The sequence below is a fragment of the Pezoporus wallicus genome, unplaced genomic scaffold (assembly GCF_028554395.1).
Source record: "Pezoporus wallicus isolate ANWC-B61680 ecotype Strahan unplaced genomic scaffold, APGP_CSIRO_Pwel_v1 contig_4131, whole genome shotgun sequence".
In the NCBI taxonomy this organism is placed as follows: domain Eukaryota; kingdom Metazoa; phylum Chordata; class Aves; order Psittaciformes; family Psittacidae; genus Pezoporus; species Pezoporus wallicus.
Genome location: NW_026641950.1, coordinates 4,656,272 through 4,678,302, shown reverse-complemented (window position 1 = coordinate 4,678,302; position 22,031 = coordinate 4,656,272). Strand labels below are relative to the sequence as shown.

At 36.5% G+C, this 22,031-nt stretch overlaps 1 protein-coding gene across 1 annotated transcript in view; it reads left to right on the top strand.

Annotated features, from left to right (window-relative positions):
* EYA1 (EYA transcriptional coactivator and phosphatase 1) overlaps nt 1-22,031 on the top strand; it is a 163,588-nt gene that overhangs the window by 105,415 nt on the left and 36,142 nt on the right. The window contains exons 10-14 of the mRNA XM_057426199.1: nt 1,276-1,358; nt 1,773-1,959; nt 12,749-12,891; nt 14,055-14,138; nt 20,158-20,247. Coding sequence (XP_057282182.1) covers nt 1,276-1,358; nt 1,773-1,959; nt 12,749-12,891; nt 14,055-14,138; nt 20,158-20,247 — 587 coding nt within the window. The remainder of the gene's footprint in view (nt 1-1,275; nt 1,359-1,772; nt 1,960-12,748; nt 12,892-14,054; nt 14,139-20,157; nt 20,248-22,031) is intronic.

The following is a 22,031-nucleotide window of genomic DNA, read 5'->3' as shown; positions in this document are numbered from 1 at the left end:
ATTTTTCCTTCTGACTTCTTATGGCTAGGATAACTATTGGTTTGGGGTTTTTTGTTTAAAAATGTAAATAGCTCACAAATGCCCTTGAGGGGTTGTACTAAGCATGCAGCCCTGCCTGCATTCCTCACTGTTTGGAGCTGCAGGAAAAGTCACCTTTTCCTATGAGTAGTCACTGCATAGGATTTGGTTGTTAATTGGGTCATGTTGGGGATATCAGAGGATCAGTGCCTCTGCACCTAGCGCCCTGATGATTTCCATCCCTTCTTGCCTCCTCTGCTCACCTGCAAGTTTTTGCTCCCAAGGTCTATCTTTGCACGGAGGCAGGTTTCGGTGGTGAGGGAGGCTGTAAACATCCTGCGCGCTGGTGCTCTCCCGCTGGACGAGTTCAATAGGTTGCCTCATTACAGACTTTCTGGTGGCTTATGTAGCTTCACCCTGTGCATCCATATGTCTCAGCTGGTGGCTGTGTGACTCCCGGGTTATAACCAGCAAGGGAAAAACAGCTGAAAGGGGGTTGCTGCCCTTTTAGTGGAAGAGCTTCTCAGGTTAGGTATTAAGAGCCCCATCTGTCTATTTTTGGTGGCTCATGAAGGGAGGGGGGAGCGAGGTGAAGGTGGTAATTCAGTCCCTGGGCTAAATTCAATCTGTCTTGGGTCTCCCTTCTCAGAGAGGTACTTCTTTCCCTTGTGACATGCCCGGTAGACTATCAAAAAAGAAAAAGGTTTTCAGCCCAAGGTTGTCTATGATCAATTAGTGAATCCTAATGGCTTGGCAGTCTTGCTGAGCTTTGGAGTAGGAAGCTGTGGCTTTTGCCGTTCCTGTGAGGAGCAGGCTTGGGGAGAGGAGAGGACCCAATTCTCAAAGGTGGTAGGAGAAATGGATCCAGTGGGCTTCAGTGAGGGGAGATGGCATTCTCAAGACAAAGGCTCGCAGTTACTGTTCAACAGAAGCAGAAAGTAAAGAAACCCTCATTACTTCCAGTGATAGGTATTATTTTGAGGGTTGGGATAGCCTAATAATCAGATCTGAGTTAGCTGCAAATTCCTGTCTAAATTTCAAGTTTCTCTTTTTATTGCAATAATGAAGCACAGGGTATAGCAGCGATGAATTACCACTTTCCGTATATTAACATGTTACAGAGATGTTGACAACCAAATCGTTCAACATATGGGAAAAATTACAAATATGCCAAATCCTTATGATATAATCACATGATGGAAGTTATTTTCTGATACTGTGTTTTAGTAATTCACATAATTTTTCATTTCATTTCAGGCAGCAGTTTTACAACATCATCAGGAATATATGCAGGAAATAATTCACTCACAAATTCTACTGGATTTAATAGTTCACAGCAGGTAAATTTGTAAATATGAGTTGAGGAAACTTAAAATTCTCAAACACTGAAAAAATTAAGCCCTTAAATAGCTTTTTGAAAGAAGTTTACATCCTTCCAAGTTAAACTAATGTTTATAAATGTTTTCCTTCAATTTGTCATCTTCCAGTAGAAGAACTAATTGTCTGGGGTTGGTGTTCTTACTTATGTACCTTCTGCAATGTATCTAATAAACTATTTGCATGAGAAGATTACATGTAATTTAGATTTCATTTTTATGCCTCACAATTTTAGGACCTACAGCATCTAGTCCAGGAAGCATACGTGCTGAAAGTCTGACATGTGTTTGTAGTTATATTTTGGAATTTGTACTAAAAAGTAGCAAACCTTTGATGGACTATTCAGTTGCTTTTTTTTTTTTTTTTCATTCTTGCAGGAATATCCCTCTTATCCCAGTTTTGGCCAGGGCCAATATGCACAGTATTATAATAGCTCACCATATCCTTCACATTACATGACAAACAGCAACACCAGCCCAACGACACCCTCCACAAATGCAACATACCAGCTTCAAGAACCACCATCTGGCATCACCAGTCAAGCGGTTACAGATCCTGCAGCAGGTAATTACATAGATTTTATGGTCCCTATGAGGGACGTTTTTGTAAGTTAAAAGGGGATTGAATTGGATTTATTTTTTTTCGGTGTAGTCATTGATTTTTTTTTTTTAAATTATTATTTCTTAATCCTGAGCCTGTGGCACATCTTGCACAGATTCTAACAGAAAATAGACTAAAGAAAAACCAGGATCAGTACCAGTTTTAAAGTTTGTGTGAAATACAAATTGTTTGTATTTTTTTGTAAAATGCTTGTGTTAAAAATTGCAAGATATGGGAAAGTCTTTACACTAAACTGAAACCTGGTGCTTTTAAGCTCTGTCATTATTAAGATAAACTCCCTCAGTAAGACTGAAATCAGGCAGCCTTCAGACCAGAGCCCAACTGTCCACTTGAAAGAGAACTTTTGTGCTTTTCACTTTCAGGGAACATAATAATCCATGTAGTAGGGAGTTGAAATGGCACAAGTGTTTCCATTTTGAGGAAAGATTTTCAGTGGCTTGTCCTTTTTCCCAGTCATTTTACCTTTCTTGCTGGAATTTGGCAGTCCTTTACAAGTTGAGATATTTTTTGAACATTTATACCAAACTGCTCCAGCTGGTTTTGGAAATGAGGGGTGAAAAATACTTTTCCCATTATTAAAAAAAAACATTTTTTAGCAGTTCAAGCATGTCAGTAGTTACTAGATGGCAGAAGTTTGAAATCTGTCAGAGAGAAAATCCAATGTTGCAGATATGTTTTTCAGTAATGCAGTAAAAAACAGCTATGATTTGGCAATGTTATCAGGAGGTTTTGTTTCGAAGTTTTGTTGGGGAAGGTTGTTTTCAGTTTTCTTAATGTACTTGATGGGATCAGTCTTGCATGTACAATGTGAGTTTAAATTTGCTAGGATTCTTGGTTTTCTGCATGTTTATACCTAAAGAAAATGTATGCAGTGTTGTCTCTTTTGATACATTTGCTGAAAGTAAGTAGGGAAAAAAATACAGTTGGTGTGTGTGTTTATATGGAGAAGATCACGTGTGTGCAATGTATTTGAGAAATGAATCTTTCTAAATATATAAGTGAATATTGGCGTGCAGCTTTTAGAATATATGGATGCATATTGGAGTCTACATAATTACTCTGCTTTTTACTTTGTTGTTAATTCTTTTTTTGTTTGTTTTCTTGTGGGTTTGTTTGCTTTTCGTTTTAAGTTGGAAACACTAAGTTCCTCTTACCCCCAAAACCAAACGCGATCAAGTTTTAGCTTTTAGGAAGATACTGAAGTTGCACCGTTGTGTCATCTGGGTCTTGATCTTTTGCAAAATCTCCGCGTATATTTTTTAAAAGTAGTTGATACTTGCTAAAAGCAATAGTAAACACACATACAAAGAAGAGAAGGTATATTTTTCCCAAGCTTAAACTGGGTGGCTTAAAGGCTGCTTTCCTGTTTAGATCTCTGCGCTCTATAAGCCTGGACAAAACGTTTCTATCAGTTCCTTTTAAAGAACTCTTTTTTTTTTTTTTTCCCTTCAAATCTTCCACACTCTTATTAACAAAGTTTTGTCTAAACATTTGAAAGAGTCAGGTAGGCACCTTAGAATTTGTCTTGCACTAAGCCCTCTTCTAGTTTATGCTTTCATGTATTGAAAGCTGCACATCCATGGTTCTGTTTCTTAGCCGTTCCTTCGACATGTCCTCCTGTGGCATTGCTGGGACAGTTGGCTCTTTCCGTGAGATATTTATGTTACTGATTTAACAGTTCTGAAAAAGTTAATTCAAATGGTTTGCAAATAAGAATTCAGTGTGGCTATGGGGTTATCTTGGGCTGGCTGCTTGTACTGCAGGCAGGGACACTTTTGGGAAAGTACCTACTGTGGGCCAGTCTTTATTAGAAGGAAGCCATCTTTCTGTTCCCCTTCACCAGCAAGGTCGCAGTTGGCAGAAGGTATAGAGCTAGACCTAGATTTCTCCATTTATCTTTATGCATTCAAGTTAGGATCAAGCCCATTTAGACTCCTCCTATATTGAGTGGAGAAGGATGAGTACCTCTGTTGAGTGTTCAGTTTAATACAGCCTTAATCCTGCTTGCCATTTCTCCTTGGACAGTGTAAATTTTTTTTACTTTCTTCTTTCTGAGGGGTATTGCAGAGCCTCAGTTGAGCTCATACACAGTATGCTTGGAAGACAGAGCAAGTTTGGGGTCAAAGCAAAGAGGGATCAGCATGGAAGAAGGGAATTCTGGTGGAGTGGGGACAAATGAAAGGCATATTAGAGAGAAGGAAATTCATAGTTGTGTCAAAAACATGGAACAAAGGTGCAAATTAACCAAATTTTAATTACAAGTAGTCAAATTTCTGTAGGGTATTTTGCCACATCTGGGCAAATTAGGTTGCTGATTCTCTACCACAAGAGGAACTTCGCATATGAGGGATGGTCAGGAGCAGTGCAGAGCCATCGTATTAGGCTACTTTACCCCTTTAGCAGGATGGACTCCAGCTGCTGGATTGCAGCTGTTCTTACTTGGATGTTCATATCCCTGCATATCTTCTATATTTAAAAACCTCTTGTAATCCATGTGGTTCTGAACTATGCCAGGACAAGCACAGAAGAACCTTCAGACTTTATAAAGGCACCAGAATAATTTGAAAGATATAGGTGGTTCCTAAGAATTTGGGCCAGTGAGTGAAGCAGAAGAGTCTGGTAAGAAACGTGTGAAAAGAAAGAAAGTAATTAGGTGCTCTTGTAACATTTTTAGTAGAGTTTTGCAGACTTAAAAAGCTCAAATAATTCCACTTTAAAAATGCTGAATTCTTGTCTAAATATAAAATAACCCTCTTATAGTTTCCCACAGTTCCTAGTTACATAGGCAAGTTTTTTTTTCATGCAATCCATGAAGAAGCTAAGAATTTCCATGCTCAGTGTTTCTTCTTTCTCTTCCCTTCAGGGATCTGAAAAATTTCTTATAACAGTCTGACAAAACCTTTTGATTGAGCAGAGGCTGATAGTCCCAGTTTCCATAAAACAGACATGCAAATTAATGTTATTTTGTCGTTAATAGAAGGCTGTACTTTTCCTAGTGACATAATGAGAAAATTATTAAACAAACAAAAAAAAAGTCAGTATGATATTTTAATTTTTTAATGTGCTTTGCTTCAGATTTAATTGGAAATTTTGTTTCAATTCAAAAGTAAGAATTTTTGAAGTTTGGTTTTGGTGTTTTTTTTTCCCATTTGTAGGATTCTGACACTTTACAGAAAACAATGTTTTTCATCAAAATAACAACAGAATAGTAGGTTCCTTCTGGGATGAGCTTTCAGTTCATACATGAGTAGATATTCCAGGTATGAACAGCAAGTTGGCGATTTTTGTGAGCTGTATTATGTAAGAGAAGAAATAATAATTAAAATTATAAAAAAATAAAAAAAGTAGAGTAGTGAGCAAAAATTCATTCTCACTTCCAATATTCCAATTCATTGAAGCAGGGTCAGAGTGAACAAAAGGAAATATTTCTCTATGTTGCCTCTAGGTAAGCTGTGCAGCTCCTTCCTGCAGGATGTTGTGGATGCAAAAAGTTTATGCCAGTTCAAGCACTGCCTAGACAATCCCAAAGATTGGATTTACACAGACACCAACATCAGCTCAGGAAATTCTTGACATTAAAAAATTACTGGAGACAGTGGATGATTTAGCACTGTGCGTAGGTGTCCTTTTTACGCTCTCTCAACTGTTCACCTGCTGTTGGCCGGTACTGAAATTTATCCTGGACAGAAGGAGTTTTGCCCCAGTCAATTATGCCTACCCTGACGTTCTAAAATAACTACAGGAACATTCATAATATATTTCTTAGAGTTAATGTAGAAAAGGACTACTTTTTCTAAAGCTTTATTAATTTTCTCTTGCAGTATGTCAATTCTATCATCACAGCTGGAAAAAAGTCTTGATTTGTGCAGACTTTTGTTTAGAAATTCAGTCAGCAGAGTTGAATTTATCCTTCTATTTTATAAGATGCTGTATTTATAATTTATTAAGCAGTGTTTCTCACAAGAGAGACCTGCATTGTTCTTGAGATTTGATCTCTTTCAGTTTTCTTGGTTTCTGCAATAAGTATGTTTAAAATATTACTGGAAGAGATTTTTTTGTATTACTCATATACTTCACAATGCAGATTAAAAACCCCACAAGGACCGTGCTAGCCAAAAAAAATTGTTCTCAGCCATGGGTCACCATTTTGCTCTTAAAGACTAAACTTCTTTTTCCTTGAACACTATATCACATGTAGTATTGCAAAAGGCAAAGCCATTTTTACAGTTACTCCTTATCATATTTCATAACAGTAAATTAGACATAACTCTGAAAGCTGGAGAAAAAAAAAACAGCCACTGCAGGGCTTATTAATATAGTTGTTGCCATACATAGTTAAGGTATACTATTATATGTAAGATATACTGCTAGTATGACATTTTGTCATTATTTTGAGTATACAGTCCTGAATCAAAAAGTCACCTAAGCCTTGAAATAAATAGGTATTTTTACCAATATTTTTAACAGACTGTTGAGGGTTTCTGCGTATAATAATATGGTTATGGTCATGTAAAGGTAAACACTGGATTTGTTTTTCCTGTGAAGATTTTGACATTTTGTCAAAACAGCACTAAATACATCCATCTATGATCCTGTCAGCAGGCATTGTTGTACTTCTTGAAATATTTATTTAGCACTTTTACTTACTACTAATGGTGCAGTCATACTATTTTTAGGGGAATGTAAAGAAAAAAATAAATCTTCAACTACCTAAGTTATTCTGCTGCATTGTTTAATCATGGGCCAGTTTTATGTAAACACTAAAAGGATAAGTTTGCATAGTGCTCATGGAATTTTGTGTTTAGCTTTATTTATGCAAAAGTAAACTTTATGCAAAAGTAAGAAAATCATAGCATGAGACTGACATATTCAAACTACTTGAATCTTATATTTTTATTTTGGTATACAGGAGTTGAAATAACACTGGCCTGAGGATCTAAGGTCTTTATTCAAACTTAAGTATAAGATTTGAGGGGAAACCTTTGCTCTTGGCACAATCTAAATGGAAAATATTTCTACATACCTGCTTGAACAGACATTTGACTATACTGGTCGTCCTCAGCCCATCTCATCCATGTGATTTACATTGTGACATGAGATATGATTACTTTGCTAATGTGTATTTACTCTTTTTTGCATACTCCTTCAACATAGTATGGAAAAAGTCTGTTGAAATTTGCAATGCCTTTGTCAACAGCAAGAGCTCTACCCACCACTCACCAGTTGGATTTACCTGGAAACAGACTTGATCTGGGGATTTCTGAGTTAGCTAGTTTTCCCCAGATTTGTCATTTGATACTGCTGCTGTATAGTACATTGAAATCTATAGTAAGAAAAATCAGTAATTACTTAGGGGGGAATTCCATAACAAACAAAAAGGAATTACAGAATATAGTGTTGCAAACAGTATATCTGTAGCTTTGTTGTCTATTCATAAGTAATCAAAGTATTTTTTTTTTATGAGATGGCGAAAAATTGTCTACTGTGACAAAAGCATTGAAACTGCCCATAATAATGTAACAGGGAAGCATATGCTTACAAAATATTCTGTCAAGTTCCAATAATACAGTGCCTTGAAGCACAGGGGGAAGGTCTGCTACAGTATAGTTCATGTATTTTAGGTAAACTAGAAAGTAAACATATTTTATTCCTTGCAGTTTTGTGTAGTTTTTATCTGTCTTAGTGTTACCATACACTACAGGGATACTACCAGGGGTCAGGAGCAGGAGGTACCAGTCACAACTGATGAAGGAGGCGTAAAATTATAGAATCTGAATTCAAAATATTTTTCTGATGATTGGGTCTGTTATGCTTGGTCAAGGTTTGAAGAAGTTGCGCAGAGTGTGTGAAGCAGAAACAAGCAGTGTTTTTTAATGAATGTCGAAAAAGAACTGTTGTTACATTAATGTAATTTTGTGAAGGCATATGCAACACACAGAAATGTCTGTAGTGGTCCTGACTGATGGATCAACTGGCCCCGTATCCTGCCTCCACAGTGGCTCTCAGCAGACACCTCAGGAGCAGGCTAAGTTTGGATAAGACTTGCCCTAAGCACTTTTCCAGTTTCCAGATATTTTCATCTCAGGTGATTTCCAAAGCTGATGTTGTTTGTGTGTTTGTATGTTGCATTAGCATTTTAATTTGGAGCAGGAGTCTTGATGAAAAGCTTTGGCTCAGCAGAGTGGTCCAAGAGCACCTGGCTGGAGTCCTTCCAGTCAAAACTGTCCTGCAAGATAGCTCCTAATTGTTCCAGGCCCCATTTGGGAAGATAAGAGACTAGATCAGGTGGGACATGCACTGAAATGACCTCCCAGAAACAGGCAGGGAAGTCTGGGGTCATTGCCACCACTTGTTTGGTCCCACAGAACCAACTTGACAATGTGGCAGGGCTGTAGCACTCCTAATGCTTTCCCCATATCATCTTCCAGCAGTGTCTTCAGAATCCTCTTGAACCTTTGTAATCCTTTGAAAGCCTGGCATTTTCTGGCAAAATGTGCCACGATTCTTCTAGGTTTTATCTGAACTCTTCCTTTGTATGTTTAATATGGCTGCTGCCGGATTTCCTTTGGTGATCTTGCTGTAGTACTGGGACAAGCAGTGGAGAGCTCATCCTCACCCCCTTTTCCACTTACAGTTTTGTGGAGGGCTGGGTTTTCTCCTGTGCTTCCTTGTGTTTGTGATGCTCAAGAACAGGATAAAAATAAATTCAGTGATTTAGAAACAATAATTTCCCTTGCCTAATACTACAATATATCTGATACCATGAAGCCAGCTGAGGTTGAACAAATTGACCTCCTCGTATCAATGAATGTAGAATAATGGGTATAGCAATAACATGTTTTGTGGATATATAGCTTGACTTCATCAAGGCTTTTGCTGCCCTGACAGTTAAACCTTTTCACTTAACAACTGATAAACAAACTAGGCTAAAGCAGCCTAGCAGAAACTACAGCAGAATGATATAAAACTGTTTAGGAAACCATGTCCAGAGAGAAGTTAGTGAGAGCTCACTGTTAAAATAGAAAGATGGCTACAGAAACATTCCTCAGTGTCTGCCTTGGGCCTAGCACCAGACTGCATTTTCATTAATCATTTAGATGACGGAACAGAATGTGTTTGCCTATTAAATATGTAGATGACACCATGCTGAGAGGGGCTGTGAGTTCTTTGGAGACAGGATGAGAACTCAAAAAATGGAGATGTGATCTGAATAGGAGCAGGTGTGAGGTATAGATTTAGGCAGGAATGATGAACTGCACAAATGTGGGATGGGGAATGTTGGCAGCTCCTTCCAGGCTTTACCTTTCCCTGCAAACTGCTCTGAGTACTACAGATATTAGTGGCACACTGAGTACCCTCAGCCGCTGTTGTTTATCTTGCTTCAGAATTTGTCAGGGCTTGGGCTTGTCGAGGCGCAGGGCTCAGCTGGATACTGGATTCTTTAGTTAGGTTTCCTTATGAGGACCTGAGAGCAACCATTGGGCAGGGAGCTGGTAACCCAGCTGTGCACACAGAGCCTTAATCCAAAGAGTACATGCTATGGTTTCCTTTTACATACATGGAGTGAGTTTCTTGCACACGATGTCATGTTTTTCCCCATTGGTTGTTGCCATCTGTCACACTGTTCATAACTGACTGCTCTCCTGAGTAGGCTCAGAAGCTCCAGGTAGGCTCAGAAGCTCCAGGTATTAGCAATGTTGTGTATCCATGTGCAATATTTGGCCAGGTCTTTGAGAAATTACCACGTAGGTGTTGTTTCCTCCTCTGAAGATGGCCTAGGAATCCTGAAACTAGCATTTACGGGAAGTATTGTGAAAATGGATTGTCTTCTGCCAAGTGGTAGCCAGGAAGAGTAGGCTGTGGGACGTGGGAAATAAAGCTTTGCTCAACTTTGCTGTGTATTACTGTGTACAGTTAGGAGAGACTACAGAGAGCATTAATCATAACCTAGAAAGCAAGATCAACAGGGAGGGTTAACCTAGCAACAAAGAGTATCTAAGAACAGTCCTTGAATGCGTGCAGATACAACGAAGGGAATATTTTTGTCCTTCGCTTTCACAGATTTAAGTTATATTGCTGTAATGAATGCTGAAGTTGTGGGTTCTGTTTCTAGTGGCATGGCTGTTAAAACAGCCGAGTGGATTTCCTGAAAAGCACTACAGACAAATCTGGGAATGATGCAGGTACAGTGGTCCCAAAAAGGGTGGGCTAAGGTGTTGCACAGCCAACCTTGGGGTCCCGAAGTAGGGTTGGGAGTCTTTCTGTCAGGTGAGGGTCTGGCCTGTCCAAGTAGATGGTTTGCACACTTGAAGGAGGGAGAGAAATGAGCCTCCACTCAAACTTGTGGCCCTCTGTTTGAAATTTTGAATGCAGGATGCTTAAATGAAGGTGCTTCCAAAAAATGGAAGCTGGATGGCTCTTACAGACTTTCTTCCCTGCTCTCACCATGCTCTGCTCTGTGTGCTCACTCTTTTACATTTACCTGGTTTTATTCATCATGAAGTTTTCTATATACTTTTTCCATGCTCTCTGTTCCCTATTTCACTCAGCATTATTATTACTGTCTCAAATTAGTGCTTAAACTTTTTAGGCATATCATTTCTGTGAGAAGAATTTAAAAAAATGGTATGTAAAACCAAACTCGTAAAATCTTGTCAGGCATCAAGAGCAACCCTAATTTAAACTAGTCGATAGGAAATGCAATTTTTCATTACATCTGAATTTTAGAGCAAATATTTGGAACATCATTGGGCAATATGCCAGTTGAAGAAATTCTGGTCTGTTTATTTTCCAAGTTACAATATATTTCAATGCTTTTGTGTGTTTTGCTTTCTTTTCATGTTCCTTTTTTATAGGTTTTTTTTTGTTTGATTTTTTTTTCTTAAGGACTTTAATAATTAAATAATGTATAGCAGATAAACTCATTAAGTTTAAAAGATTAGGAAATTAGTACTAGTTGAGTTATGATTTCTTATCTGTGTTTAAGTACAGTAGGTGAAAGAGCAATCTGCATTCAAAGTTTAAATAGTTTAGATACATATTCTGAAGAATACATTTTCATAGGAAAAATGCATATTGGAACATACATGAACATCAACATTTAAAACTCTCTCTTTAGTTATGTAGGTTGATGTGGCTGAGTGGTTTTTGTTGTTAGGCACATGCACAGAATCACTCTTTTATGTATCTGTTGAGTCTCTTTTGAAGATTCTTTATTTTACCTTGAGTTACATCTTAACTTGTTATTCTGCTTTGCTTAATGTAGCCTGAGATACTTAGGTAAAAGTACAATGTGAAAGATATAATATATACTGATTTCCATGAAGTGTAGATTTAAATGCTGAACATGAGAATTTGAAGGCATTTTTCTTTCATTCAGCACAAGCAACCTTATTATTTTGAGTAATTGTGCATATATGGTGTTACACAGATGTCCAGAGTCTCCTTCTTAATCTAACCTTTGACCTTTACAGGATGTTATTTTTAGGAGAAAGAATCACTTGTGTGAGAAGTATACCTGTCTGTTCAAACTGGAATGCCACAGTCTAGGCTGATTAAAAAGAAAATTAATATTGATAACAAATATCCACATCTAATGAACTCTAACAGCAGTTAATTTTGGTAGAATCAAGGACAGGCGGCCTGGGAAGGATACAGGGATGTTGTCCGTGAAGCTAGGGACCAGGTTAGGAAAGCTAAGGCCCAGTTAGAATACTATGATTTGAATGTTAACTGAGAAGTGAAATTGATAAATATATTGTATCCTGAAAATTTCAGCTGCCTTCACAAAAATAAGGGTTGGTTGGTTTTTTTTTTTGTAAGAAAAAATCATCAGTAACCATCAAAATAAAAGTCTTTTCTCCGTGAACTTCAGATTGTGAAAGAAAGTCTTGAAAAGAGATTTTAAAATGTGTTGCATTTCTGAGGAATATGGTACTTCTAGTTAAATGACTTAGGAAGGATAGTCTCTGCTCAGTGTCTGCTTCGTTAATGTTCAAGCACTTAACTGTTACTAGGCCTATGAGTGTTAAGAATAGCAAAACATCTTCCAACTATCCTGTTTTTGGGAAAAATTGTATCTTGTCTGGAAGTTACACATTGGAAGAATTCAGTGTTGAGTAGGTCTTTGAAGAATACTATAAATTTATTCTTCATAGTTAATGCTTATTTAAAACTTATTAATTGAATTTACCCTGGGAAAATAAGGACTCTATTTTATGCCATATTTAGAACTTCTGTTAATCTGGCTCAAATGCAGAGATCTAAGGAAACTGCCTGAAACCAGGCAATTTAGAAAAGTTTACAGTTTCTGTGTGTGGGTTTTTTTTCACACCTGGATGGTTTTTTTTCTTACCAGCCACCACAGTGGTTATCTCAAATCATGCTCAAATACTTAGAATTAGACCAATGTGCTTTAAAAAAGAGCTGGTATACCTTAAAATTGTTCATTTAGAGTTTAAGTTTCTCTATGAAGTGATACACTCTATGATTTGAAGGAATACACATAGAGTGTATTTGTTTAATGAAATAGTTTATAGCTCTGGTTTTGCATTTATCTTGATTGAATTAATTTCTGTATCAGTATTTCCGGTTATCATGTAGATTTAATTATTTTAGTTAGGACGCTTTAGTGAACATCCTGGGTTTAGTGTCACATGTCACATAAAAAGCAAGTAAGTTGAACATTTTTAAGTTTAAACTGGAAGTTAAAATTGTCGTTTCTTTACCACAGCAGAATACAGTACAATCCACAGTCCATCAACGCCCATTAAGGATTCAGATTCGGATAGATTGCGTCGTAGTTCAGATGGGAAATCACGTGGCCGTGGCAGAAGAAACAATAATCCTTCACCACCACCTGACTCTGATCTAGAGGTACATTATATTAGATGTCTTTGACCTGTTACAGACTGTATTTTCATCTTTTTTTTTTTTGCACAGAGAAGTAATATTTACACATAAAAAATAAAGTAGCATTGTCACTCTCTTTTATTTTCTAATAGCATTTTTGTAGAAGATAGAGTTTTTCTTCTAAAGAATCTTCTCCATGAAGAGCACATACTTTGTCTGAAAAATACTGGGAGGTTCTTTCCCTTTTTTGGTCAAAAAAGATATGAAAAGGCAAGCTTTTCCCATGTCAAAGGAAGGTTTGAGTTTCGACAGGAGACACTTCCAGCACAATAGTGGGTTTTATTCTCTCAAGCTATGTTCACATTCCTCCCAGTGGCCTATGCTTTATGTTGAGAGCACATCTTCAATGACACACCACAGCTATGAGTGTCTACACTGCATTACTTTTCCTTTCCAAAATCTTAGCCCACTTATCATCAGGGGAAATACAATCTCACCAGGACTTAAAGTACTTCTATTTGAACACTGTATTTTTTAGTAAAATATCATTTTGTGTGTGGTCAGAGGACAAATTTAAAACACATACATTCCATTGGTTGTAAGTGAAACAATTATTTACTGATACCATAAATTCTTACACATGCAGCATCTAAGTCTGTAATTTTCATTCTTCAGGTGCCTAAAAATCCATTAAAAATGAACATAGATAGGTTAAGGGGATTTAAGTGCTTAGCAGCAATTTGATTTATTTTGGTTTTAGAGGTAATTTCCAAGAGCAGTTATATTAACTTTGTTTTATAAGACTTGCAGAAATATAGAATTCAAACTCCAAAGATTTAATTTTCAGAGGCCTCTCTTTTATTTTCTGTTTCTATCTCACATCTGGCATTAAAATAATGCATTGTACAATCTCATTTTCTGTGTGTATTTAAAATAGCTATAATTCTATTCTAAAAAGAATAATTTGATATAATAGCAGCTGTAGTACAAACCTAACAGATTGTATTACCTTATTCTGGAAAAACTTGTTAGTTCTAAAAAAAAAATAAATGAGGAAACAAAGGTTTTAATACATAACCATTTCAATACAATTTTCTCATTTGTGCACTTACTGATTCAGATTTTAACTTTCCATTTCAAGTATTGGCTTCACAAAAGAACACATTGATTTGATTCTCTTTTTACAGAGAGTATTCATTTGGGATTTGGATGAGACAATCATCATTTTCCATTCCTTGCTTACAGGGTCCTATGCTAACAGATACGGAAGGGTAAGTGTCACGAAAATGATGGAATTTCTCAATAATATTTGTTGGTTTACAGTTGATGCACAGAGAAACAGAACATTAGTTGATTTTCTAGAGGCAAACTGGTACTGGTGTTTCAAGACAAAAAATCAAGGAGTAAGGCTGTTTCATGTGTCCATTCTTTGCACTTAGCTCTTATATTCAGTAAATAATTAAATTAAATACGTTGACCACTTGAGGTTTGGTTTGTAGGTACAGAGTGTCTGAAACCTGTTGATATCATCAAAATCTGCAAAGGTTTACCTCCCCTCAGAGAGTGAAGAACTTCCAAGAGTGATTGCTAAAATAACATTTTAGTTCTGAGCAATCAGCAATGAGCTGTGCTCTATATTGAGAAGGCAAGAGGAAGCATACTTTTGGACACAGACAGATTAGTCTAAATTTTTTTGTCTTAAGTTTTTTTAAGTCTACATATTGACTGATGTTTTTGAAAGTCTGTCTGTGAGTCAAATATTATGCACAGTCTGTAAATCATAACTGAACTAATGAATGTATCTACAGGCTGCGGGTTTCCTCAGTAACTCTCAGAAGAAAAACAGACTTAGGTGAATAAGAATAGTTTATGAATGGAATGCCCTTGTGAGATCAAACTTCATTTTTCCAGGATTGTATTTGAAAGCTAATGTCTCGGCTTGTGCTAAAATCTGTCATGCCGTTTCATGTTCACCTCATGTGAGGCATAACTAGAATGTGAGGTTTTGGTAAACTTAAAGTCTACATACAAAGAATAACCAGGAGTTTTGTCTGGCTTTATGTAATCACTCTGTTTTCTTGTAAAGCTTATATTTATCGCTGAAAGATTTCATCCCACACCCAGTTAAGTGAAGAGCAAAGCTGCTACTGATTCAGTCCATGCCTGAGTCAGGTTCTGAATTCCTCATAACAGCTTTATGCACTGTGAAAGTCTAAAGCAGGACTGCTTGCAACCTTTCATGCTTGTTAAGGTGCAGTGTGTTTTCGGAAGTGTTTGCTGTAATAGCAGGTTACCTGTTTGAGGACTATAATTAGCTTTTCTTCATTATGTGGTAGAAAAGCAAGTTAATTCAGCAACCTTGGTTTCCTTGGTGTTATTAGTTTATATTTACCTTGTAAAAAGACACTAAAACTTTAAATGCTCCAACAATTATTGTATGGATAATATAGATGACAGCTTTATAAACATTCACTGAAAGTTATTTTCCTTTTTTTGGGCCAAAACCTGCTTTTGCATGGCATCCCAAAATGACCAAATCTATGACGGTTCAGTTCAGAATGAGGAGAACAAATCCCAGTGCTGACAAAAAGAACTCAGTGCCAACAGAATCTCACCACTTGCTTTTGGGCAGAAGAACCCTGCTGGAAAAACCTAATTAGTCATTGCTGTAGAAGTACTTGTGTGAGCATATTTTTTTCCCATTTGTTACTAGTTCCCTAGAATGGTTTCATTAATTGAGGCCTGAACATAAACCTTTCTTGCTGGATGCTTGAGGCTGAGGCAAGTGGCTAGTACTGAGCTGCAGGGAGATATAAATATGTATGCTGCCAGGAGGTGGGTGACTCTCGATGGTAGCGCCATCACTGCAGACACTGTTTACTTGAGATGTATCTTTCACCCAGCTGGCTTTTGTTGCATGGCATGCGGCAGGATACTTCTTCATTGCTAAATGACAATCAGCCGTTGCTCTTGAGAAGAATGACGGCATTACTGCTTATTCTCTGCATAAATATTAGATCTTTTTGGTGAGGGGTAGGATTGTGCATGTCTTTGGCTCTGAAAGTCATGGAAGTGTGCCATTTTTGCTTTATTTTCTTAAAAATTCATTCATATCGTGATTTTTCTTGGTTTATTGGTAGCTTCAGACAACAGTTAGCAATTTCCAGAGACATTAGAGAAAGATAGTGTCAAATGTTCAAAGCAGACATGCTAAAACCTGCATCTGTCATATGATAATTGTAGGGTTTATTTGCAGCAATGGGAGGTGCACAGTTTTCAAAAGAGTGTTTTCTAATGATTTCTGGCCTTAAAATCAGAAATCCAGATCATAAGCCAATCTGTAGAAAAAAAAATAGTTGTGGGGAATTTCTGTTCATTTCACCTGTATTCTGCTTTTTGAGCAGTCTGACATCACCTTCTCATACGTTTCTGCACTGTGATGAGGGCTAGAAATGCTCTTTTAAAAAATTAAATCTAAGCTTCTCACATAATCATTAAAATACAAAAGCTGAATCTTCAAACAAGCAAAAATATCCTCATTAAATAATAGAGGATTTGGCAAGTTGGTGTTCATCTCTTTTCATAATGCCTGAGTGAGTTTCATGGTGAATGACTATGAATGATGAGCAGTCCTGCTGCTGAAGGGATTGATTTTCTTTTCCTTATTCTCTTTTTCCTCATAACTTCTTGCTTGTGCCACCCTTTTCTGTATATTCTTACTTTCTCATCTTTTTTTATCACCCGCTCTCCTTTTGCTGTTATTGTGCTCTGCTTTCTCCCTGCTTTTGTCCTTCAGCATTGTTGGAACAAAATCATGCCTCTGCTTTTCCTTTTGCACAGGCATGGTATAAACTGCTACATTTTTTTTTAAAGGTGATTTCATTTTTGTGAACATGAAATGTATGCAACCAGTATAGGAATATAATATGTCCTTCCAGAAGAAAAAAAATAAAGAAACAAAACTAATTTCCATTTGCATTTGGATTTTGTATTTGTTTATGTACAGTGAGAGACCTATTGATCAAATATAAAGTTATCTGTTACTTTAATTGGCATTAGGGCTTCTAAGACCTCAAAAAATATGTTTTGAGATAGATATCAAATGATTAAGTTTTAGAATTTGGAAAAAGTTGGAGCCCTTCTTTAGTCTCTTAGAGCAGGTGGAAATATGTCTCAGTATTGGCACTAGAATACTGTGGTCCTTATGTACATTTCCATTCTCCATGAAAGCATTTATATTCAGAGGCTTTAAAGGAATTTTCCTTTAAATTATAAGCTATTTTAATGTGGTTTAATATATTTTAGAGATTGATAAAAACAAAGCCTGGTTTCACTTAGCCCTTCATTTGTGACCTGTAGGCTTAAGTGGAAAATAAGCCTTGTACCCCAAAGTGAACTTTCCTGTTTTTCAGCTTCTTGTTTCTCCACAAAACAAAGAAATCAAGTGGGTAGAATTTAGAAATGACATACAGACAATGTTTTGGCTCCAGTACCAGTATTCAAAACAAAGGCCCGCTTAAGCAGTTTGACATTGGTATTTCTTTTCTTCAGCTAAACTGTACCTCCCTCAGAGATTTGTACCTAATTTTGACCATACCTGAAAAGACACTCCAACCGAACCTGCAAATCCCAATCAACAAGGAGAGATTGTTAGCTTTCCTCCTCATTGTGTGACACCTCACAATAATTAGTTAGCAATTAGTGGCTTAAAATTGCAAAAGAAGGTTCACTATGGGATTATTTTTAAAAAAAACTTATTCTAGCCTTGTCTTTTTTTTAAGTTTTCAGTCCCCACTGTAATGTCTGACATCAGGGTTTAATCTGCTGCAGTGCCTTAAACCCAAGCTCTTGTGCTTTTTACTAGGGCAGTTGCAAGTTTGTGACTATGCAGGCATTTATAATACTAATGCAGATAAGACTTTTGCCTCTGTTAAACATGTGGGTATCCAGAGCTGCAGCTTAACATGGTTTCTATGCTATGTGGAACTTTCTATAGAAAAAGATTGATTTCAGTCAAGTCAATTAAGTCAAGGAATTAAAAGCTACCTGTTTTGTTTCTTCTCTTAGCTCCTATGGTATTTAATCTGACATTTTCAGTAGGTGCCAATGATTTTCTTATTTGTTTTTCTCCCAAGTAAATTAACCTAATAAATGCATTATTTTAGCATTACTTCAGAGAAATACCCATTCTGTTTTGTCTGCCATTTAAAAAATACCTTGGAGTGAGATGGTTCACAGAAAGCTTTACAAAAAAACATTTTTTCAGACTCAGAAATGTGATTAAAAGTTTAATAAAAATATTTAAGTTGTGTGTACATTGAAACTTAGAATATATATTCACAGCCATCTCTTTAAAAATAACCATTTGGGTCATAACCAGTATCATGCTCCATCTGCCCATTTATTCTGCTTTTGAAAATGATGTTCCTATTTATGGATGGAAACTCAGAATGGGATTAGTTCTGCTCTGTTACATTAGCAGTTGATCATCAAGGTGTAGCTAGTGATCTTCATTTGCATCTTAGACCTTTAGTCCATCTAACTCCTTTTAATAACTAAAGCAGAGACTTTTGTGGGATGACTCCTGTTAGGGCTCAGGCACAAGAGGAATCATTGTCTGGTTTAAAACAAAAAGACTGATGAGCTATGAAGGATGGTGGGGTGGAAACTGGGAACAGAGATCAACAGGAATGTCAGAGGGAAAAGTAGCCTCAGGTCTAGCTGGAGAGCAAATCTCACCTGCTTTCCACCTCACATGCCTGCAAAAGTAAAAGAAAGGAAGACATAGGTCTACAAATAGACCAGTATTAAAACAGAGGGACAGAATACTTCTATTCATATTTTAAAGTCTTTCCATTTGAATTAGGAAGCCAACTATTCTTTTTTTGGCGTTGCCAGTTTAAATAGAAAGCTTATTTTTGAGGGCAAAGGTTATCAAAATAGTATGATGCAATTTTTCTTTCCCATTTTTTAGGGTTTTTTTTGGTGTTTTTTTTTTATATATACTTGATTACCTGTTTGCTTTTAAATGTATGTGAGTTCAAAAAAAAGATGTTTTGTCTGTTCTATGTAGCTTTGTTTCTAAATGCTTCTTTCCAAAATACTTTTTCTGGTTAGTTTTATTTGGGTTTTTACATTTCCAGAAAGCAAACAGGTTGCCAAATCACCATTCTTTTTGAGCTCTTTGCTACTGACACATTTTGGTTTTTAGCTAGTAGTTACAGAAAAAAAAAGTTTTAAAGTTTCATGTTGAAACACCTATTAATTTTATTGAGAGGTGGAAAAAGAAACTAGGGACTAAATCTCTTGTTTTTTAACTTTGAGTTGTCATCAGGTTTAGAGTATTAACTTATTTCAAGTAAAATATGAGTTGTCACTTCTGCAGTTCTATTTAAAATATAATTCCTAACAAACTAACATTGTTAATAGAGGGTGTCATGAGATGATGTAACATGTTCTTTCAAACTGATGCTTCTGTGTGCTTGGATATACTTGGCATTATAAAGGAGAAACTCTATATCAAGTGTATATATCAGGCTTTCATTTCAATTTTTCAGGTTGAAAATATATAAAACATAAAAAAATCACAACAAGGCAAACATCTGCAATGCGTTTGGTAACCACAATGCCGAACATGCTTTTTGAGTTTATTAGCTCAGTAAGGAATAAGTTGTTATAGTAATTTCTGTAGAGAAGTTAAAGTGTGTTATGTATTAATAACAGACAATAGATTTGTTCACTCTGCATGGGTGGGCCAAGCTGAAAGCATAATTAAAGCATCTTTTTGTGGAGAATCAAGGAGTGTTTTTTAATATAATTGCCATTTGCAAATAAAACATTAACAGTGATTTGCTTTCAAGTCACTAGGTATTCCCAGGACTGAATCCTTTCACTTGTGACGAGGGAGAGTTTATTTTGAGTAACAATAGCATTATCATGCCCTTGGTTGATCGTAAAATTTGTAAACAACTGTAAAATCTGCAGAAATTTTAAGTGAAATCGATTTGGCCTTTCTGCACAGAGGGCAGAGAGCCCATGCCAGGGGTGCACACGGGTGACCACAGAGGTCCTGCTGCAGGATCATGGTATCACTCAAGTTAAATTTGTATTTTTGAGTGTTACTGGTAAGTGTTATAGTACAGGATTAGAGAGTTACTGATGTTAAACTGAAGAAGCAGATGTTGCATTTGATACATCATGTAATCTACCTTGAAAAATAGTTCCTTCAGTTTATATTCTGGTATGTATGTTAGGCATGGTATTGATGGTGTGCTCAATTTCTTCTTTAAGGATCCACCCACTTCTGTGTCTCTTGGACTCCGAATGGAAGAGATGATTTTCAATTTGGCGGACACTCATCTATTCTTTAATGATTTAGAAGTAAGTGTTCATTTTTTTGAAAGACATAAAGGTGATTTAATATTTGTCTCTTTTTATGTGTTGTTAGATGGCTTGGCAGTTATTTTTGGTTTCACAGTTTTAATATGAAAACATTTAGAAAATATCTGTGTTGTTTTGTCATTAGGATATATAGTAATATTTACAATAAATGGCCGCACTGGCATTCAAAGGTTACAGTAGTTTAAATGGTGGAGTTTTGTCCTCACAGGTCTTAGTTTTCATGACCACAGTAGACAGGTTTGAGAAGTGGATGCACCAAATGCATCTATAAACTTTAGAATTCAGTAGTCTGCACAGGCCATTAAATATTAATCCTCAGCTTCTATAAACAGTTAATGGCTGGGTACAGATTTCTCACCTACGTCATGCTGTGGGCAAGTATTACCTTAACCCCAAGGGAAGTCATTAATGTTGTATATGCTGTCTGTCTCCATGGGCTGTTTACTGGGGGTCCTCTGCCTTTTCTGGGGGCAGGTACTATTTGTTACGTGCTAGGGTTTCTCTGCTGTGTGTGCCTCAATCCTGCGGCATGTGGCAAGGAGCTGGTGTCGTCTTGCCAAGGGTTTTTTCAGCCTATGCAGGCTCTAGTTTGGTAATGCTTGTGAGATGGTTCCAAAAGTATCCAAACTGCTGAAAGAGACTGTCACCATAATGCCTGGCTCTTTCATCTTAAAAGGGAAAAAAACATTTTCTGATCATATTTTAACAGCGCAAAAACATGAAAACAGTCAGATTTCTTTCCCATCATAGTGAAGACAGCTGTTTATTTAAAATCCAGCTGTTAAGCAAGCTTGTGGTGGGGCTGCCAACACACATTAATCATCAAGTTGTTGTTTTGCTGGATTTTAGAATAGTGTGTTATTCCAGACAGGCAAAAGAATCTAAAAGATTCAAATGCAACTTTTGCTGATCAAAGTTAATTGGCAGCAATTGGCCTTTAAATATTTCCTGATGTTTCCCTTTTCAAAATCAAGCAAAATACACCTTATTTAATAGATGAGCCAAAATCATTTGAAAAATACCAGTGTGTGATAGACCTCAAATGTGGTTTATCCAACATCTGTCCTATATTTTGATTTCTTTTCATCTAAAAAGAAACCACTCACAGATGATTTGGCATCTTAGAATGTAATGAAATTATTTAATGTGCTTTATTTTTTCTTCCATTCCTTAGTGGAGTATTTATTTTTTATACTTACAATAGAATAGAATATTTCTTTACATTTTAAAACAGCAGTTTCTTTCATTAAGGTAGCTATATGTAAAGATATCATTGTTTGGGATGTAAGAAGCGCCATCAGTGAGTTTCATGTATAGGACTGATTTTTCAGATTTTAGAAAAGTACAACAATGCTATTTATTTTCCAAATCTGTTTCTGATTTCTGGTTATATTTCATTTTCTCCAAAGCAGAAAGAGAAAGTACTACTGTATCTTACCAGCATATTCAACAGAGTTCTCTGTGTTCATTTGCTGTGTGTAGCCAGTAGACTTGTTGCTACTTCCTTATATGTTTGTCAGCGTCACTGACTTTAATGGAAGCTAAACAATTGACCACATTTTAGGGGTAGTAGATTATCTTCTGATAGTTGGCATGTTACAGCCTTAACAATACAGCATAGCAGTTTATTCACTGAAGAACTTTGAAGCTGTGTCTGAAAAAAATACTGATTCACATGGTTCATGAAAGCAGAGTAGCTCACTGGATTAGCTTGGTTCTTTGCATTCCCCTATAACAAGCCGGTTTGTCTTGTGTCTTCAGAC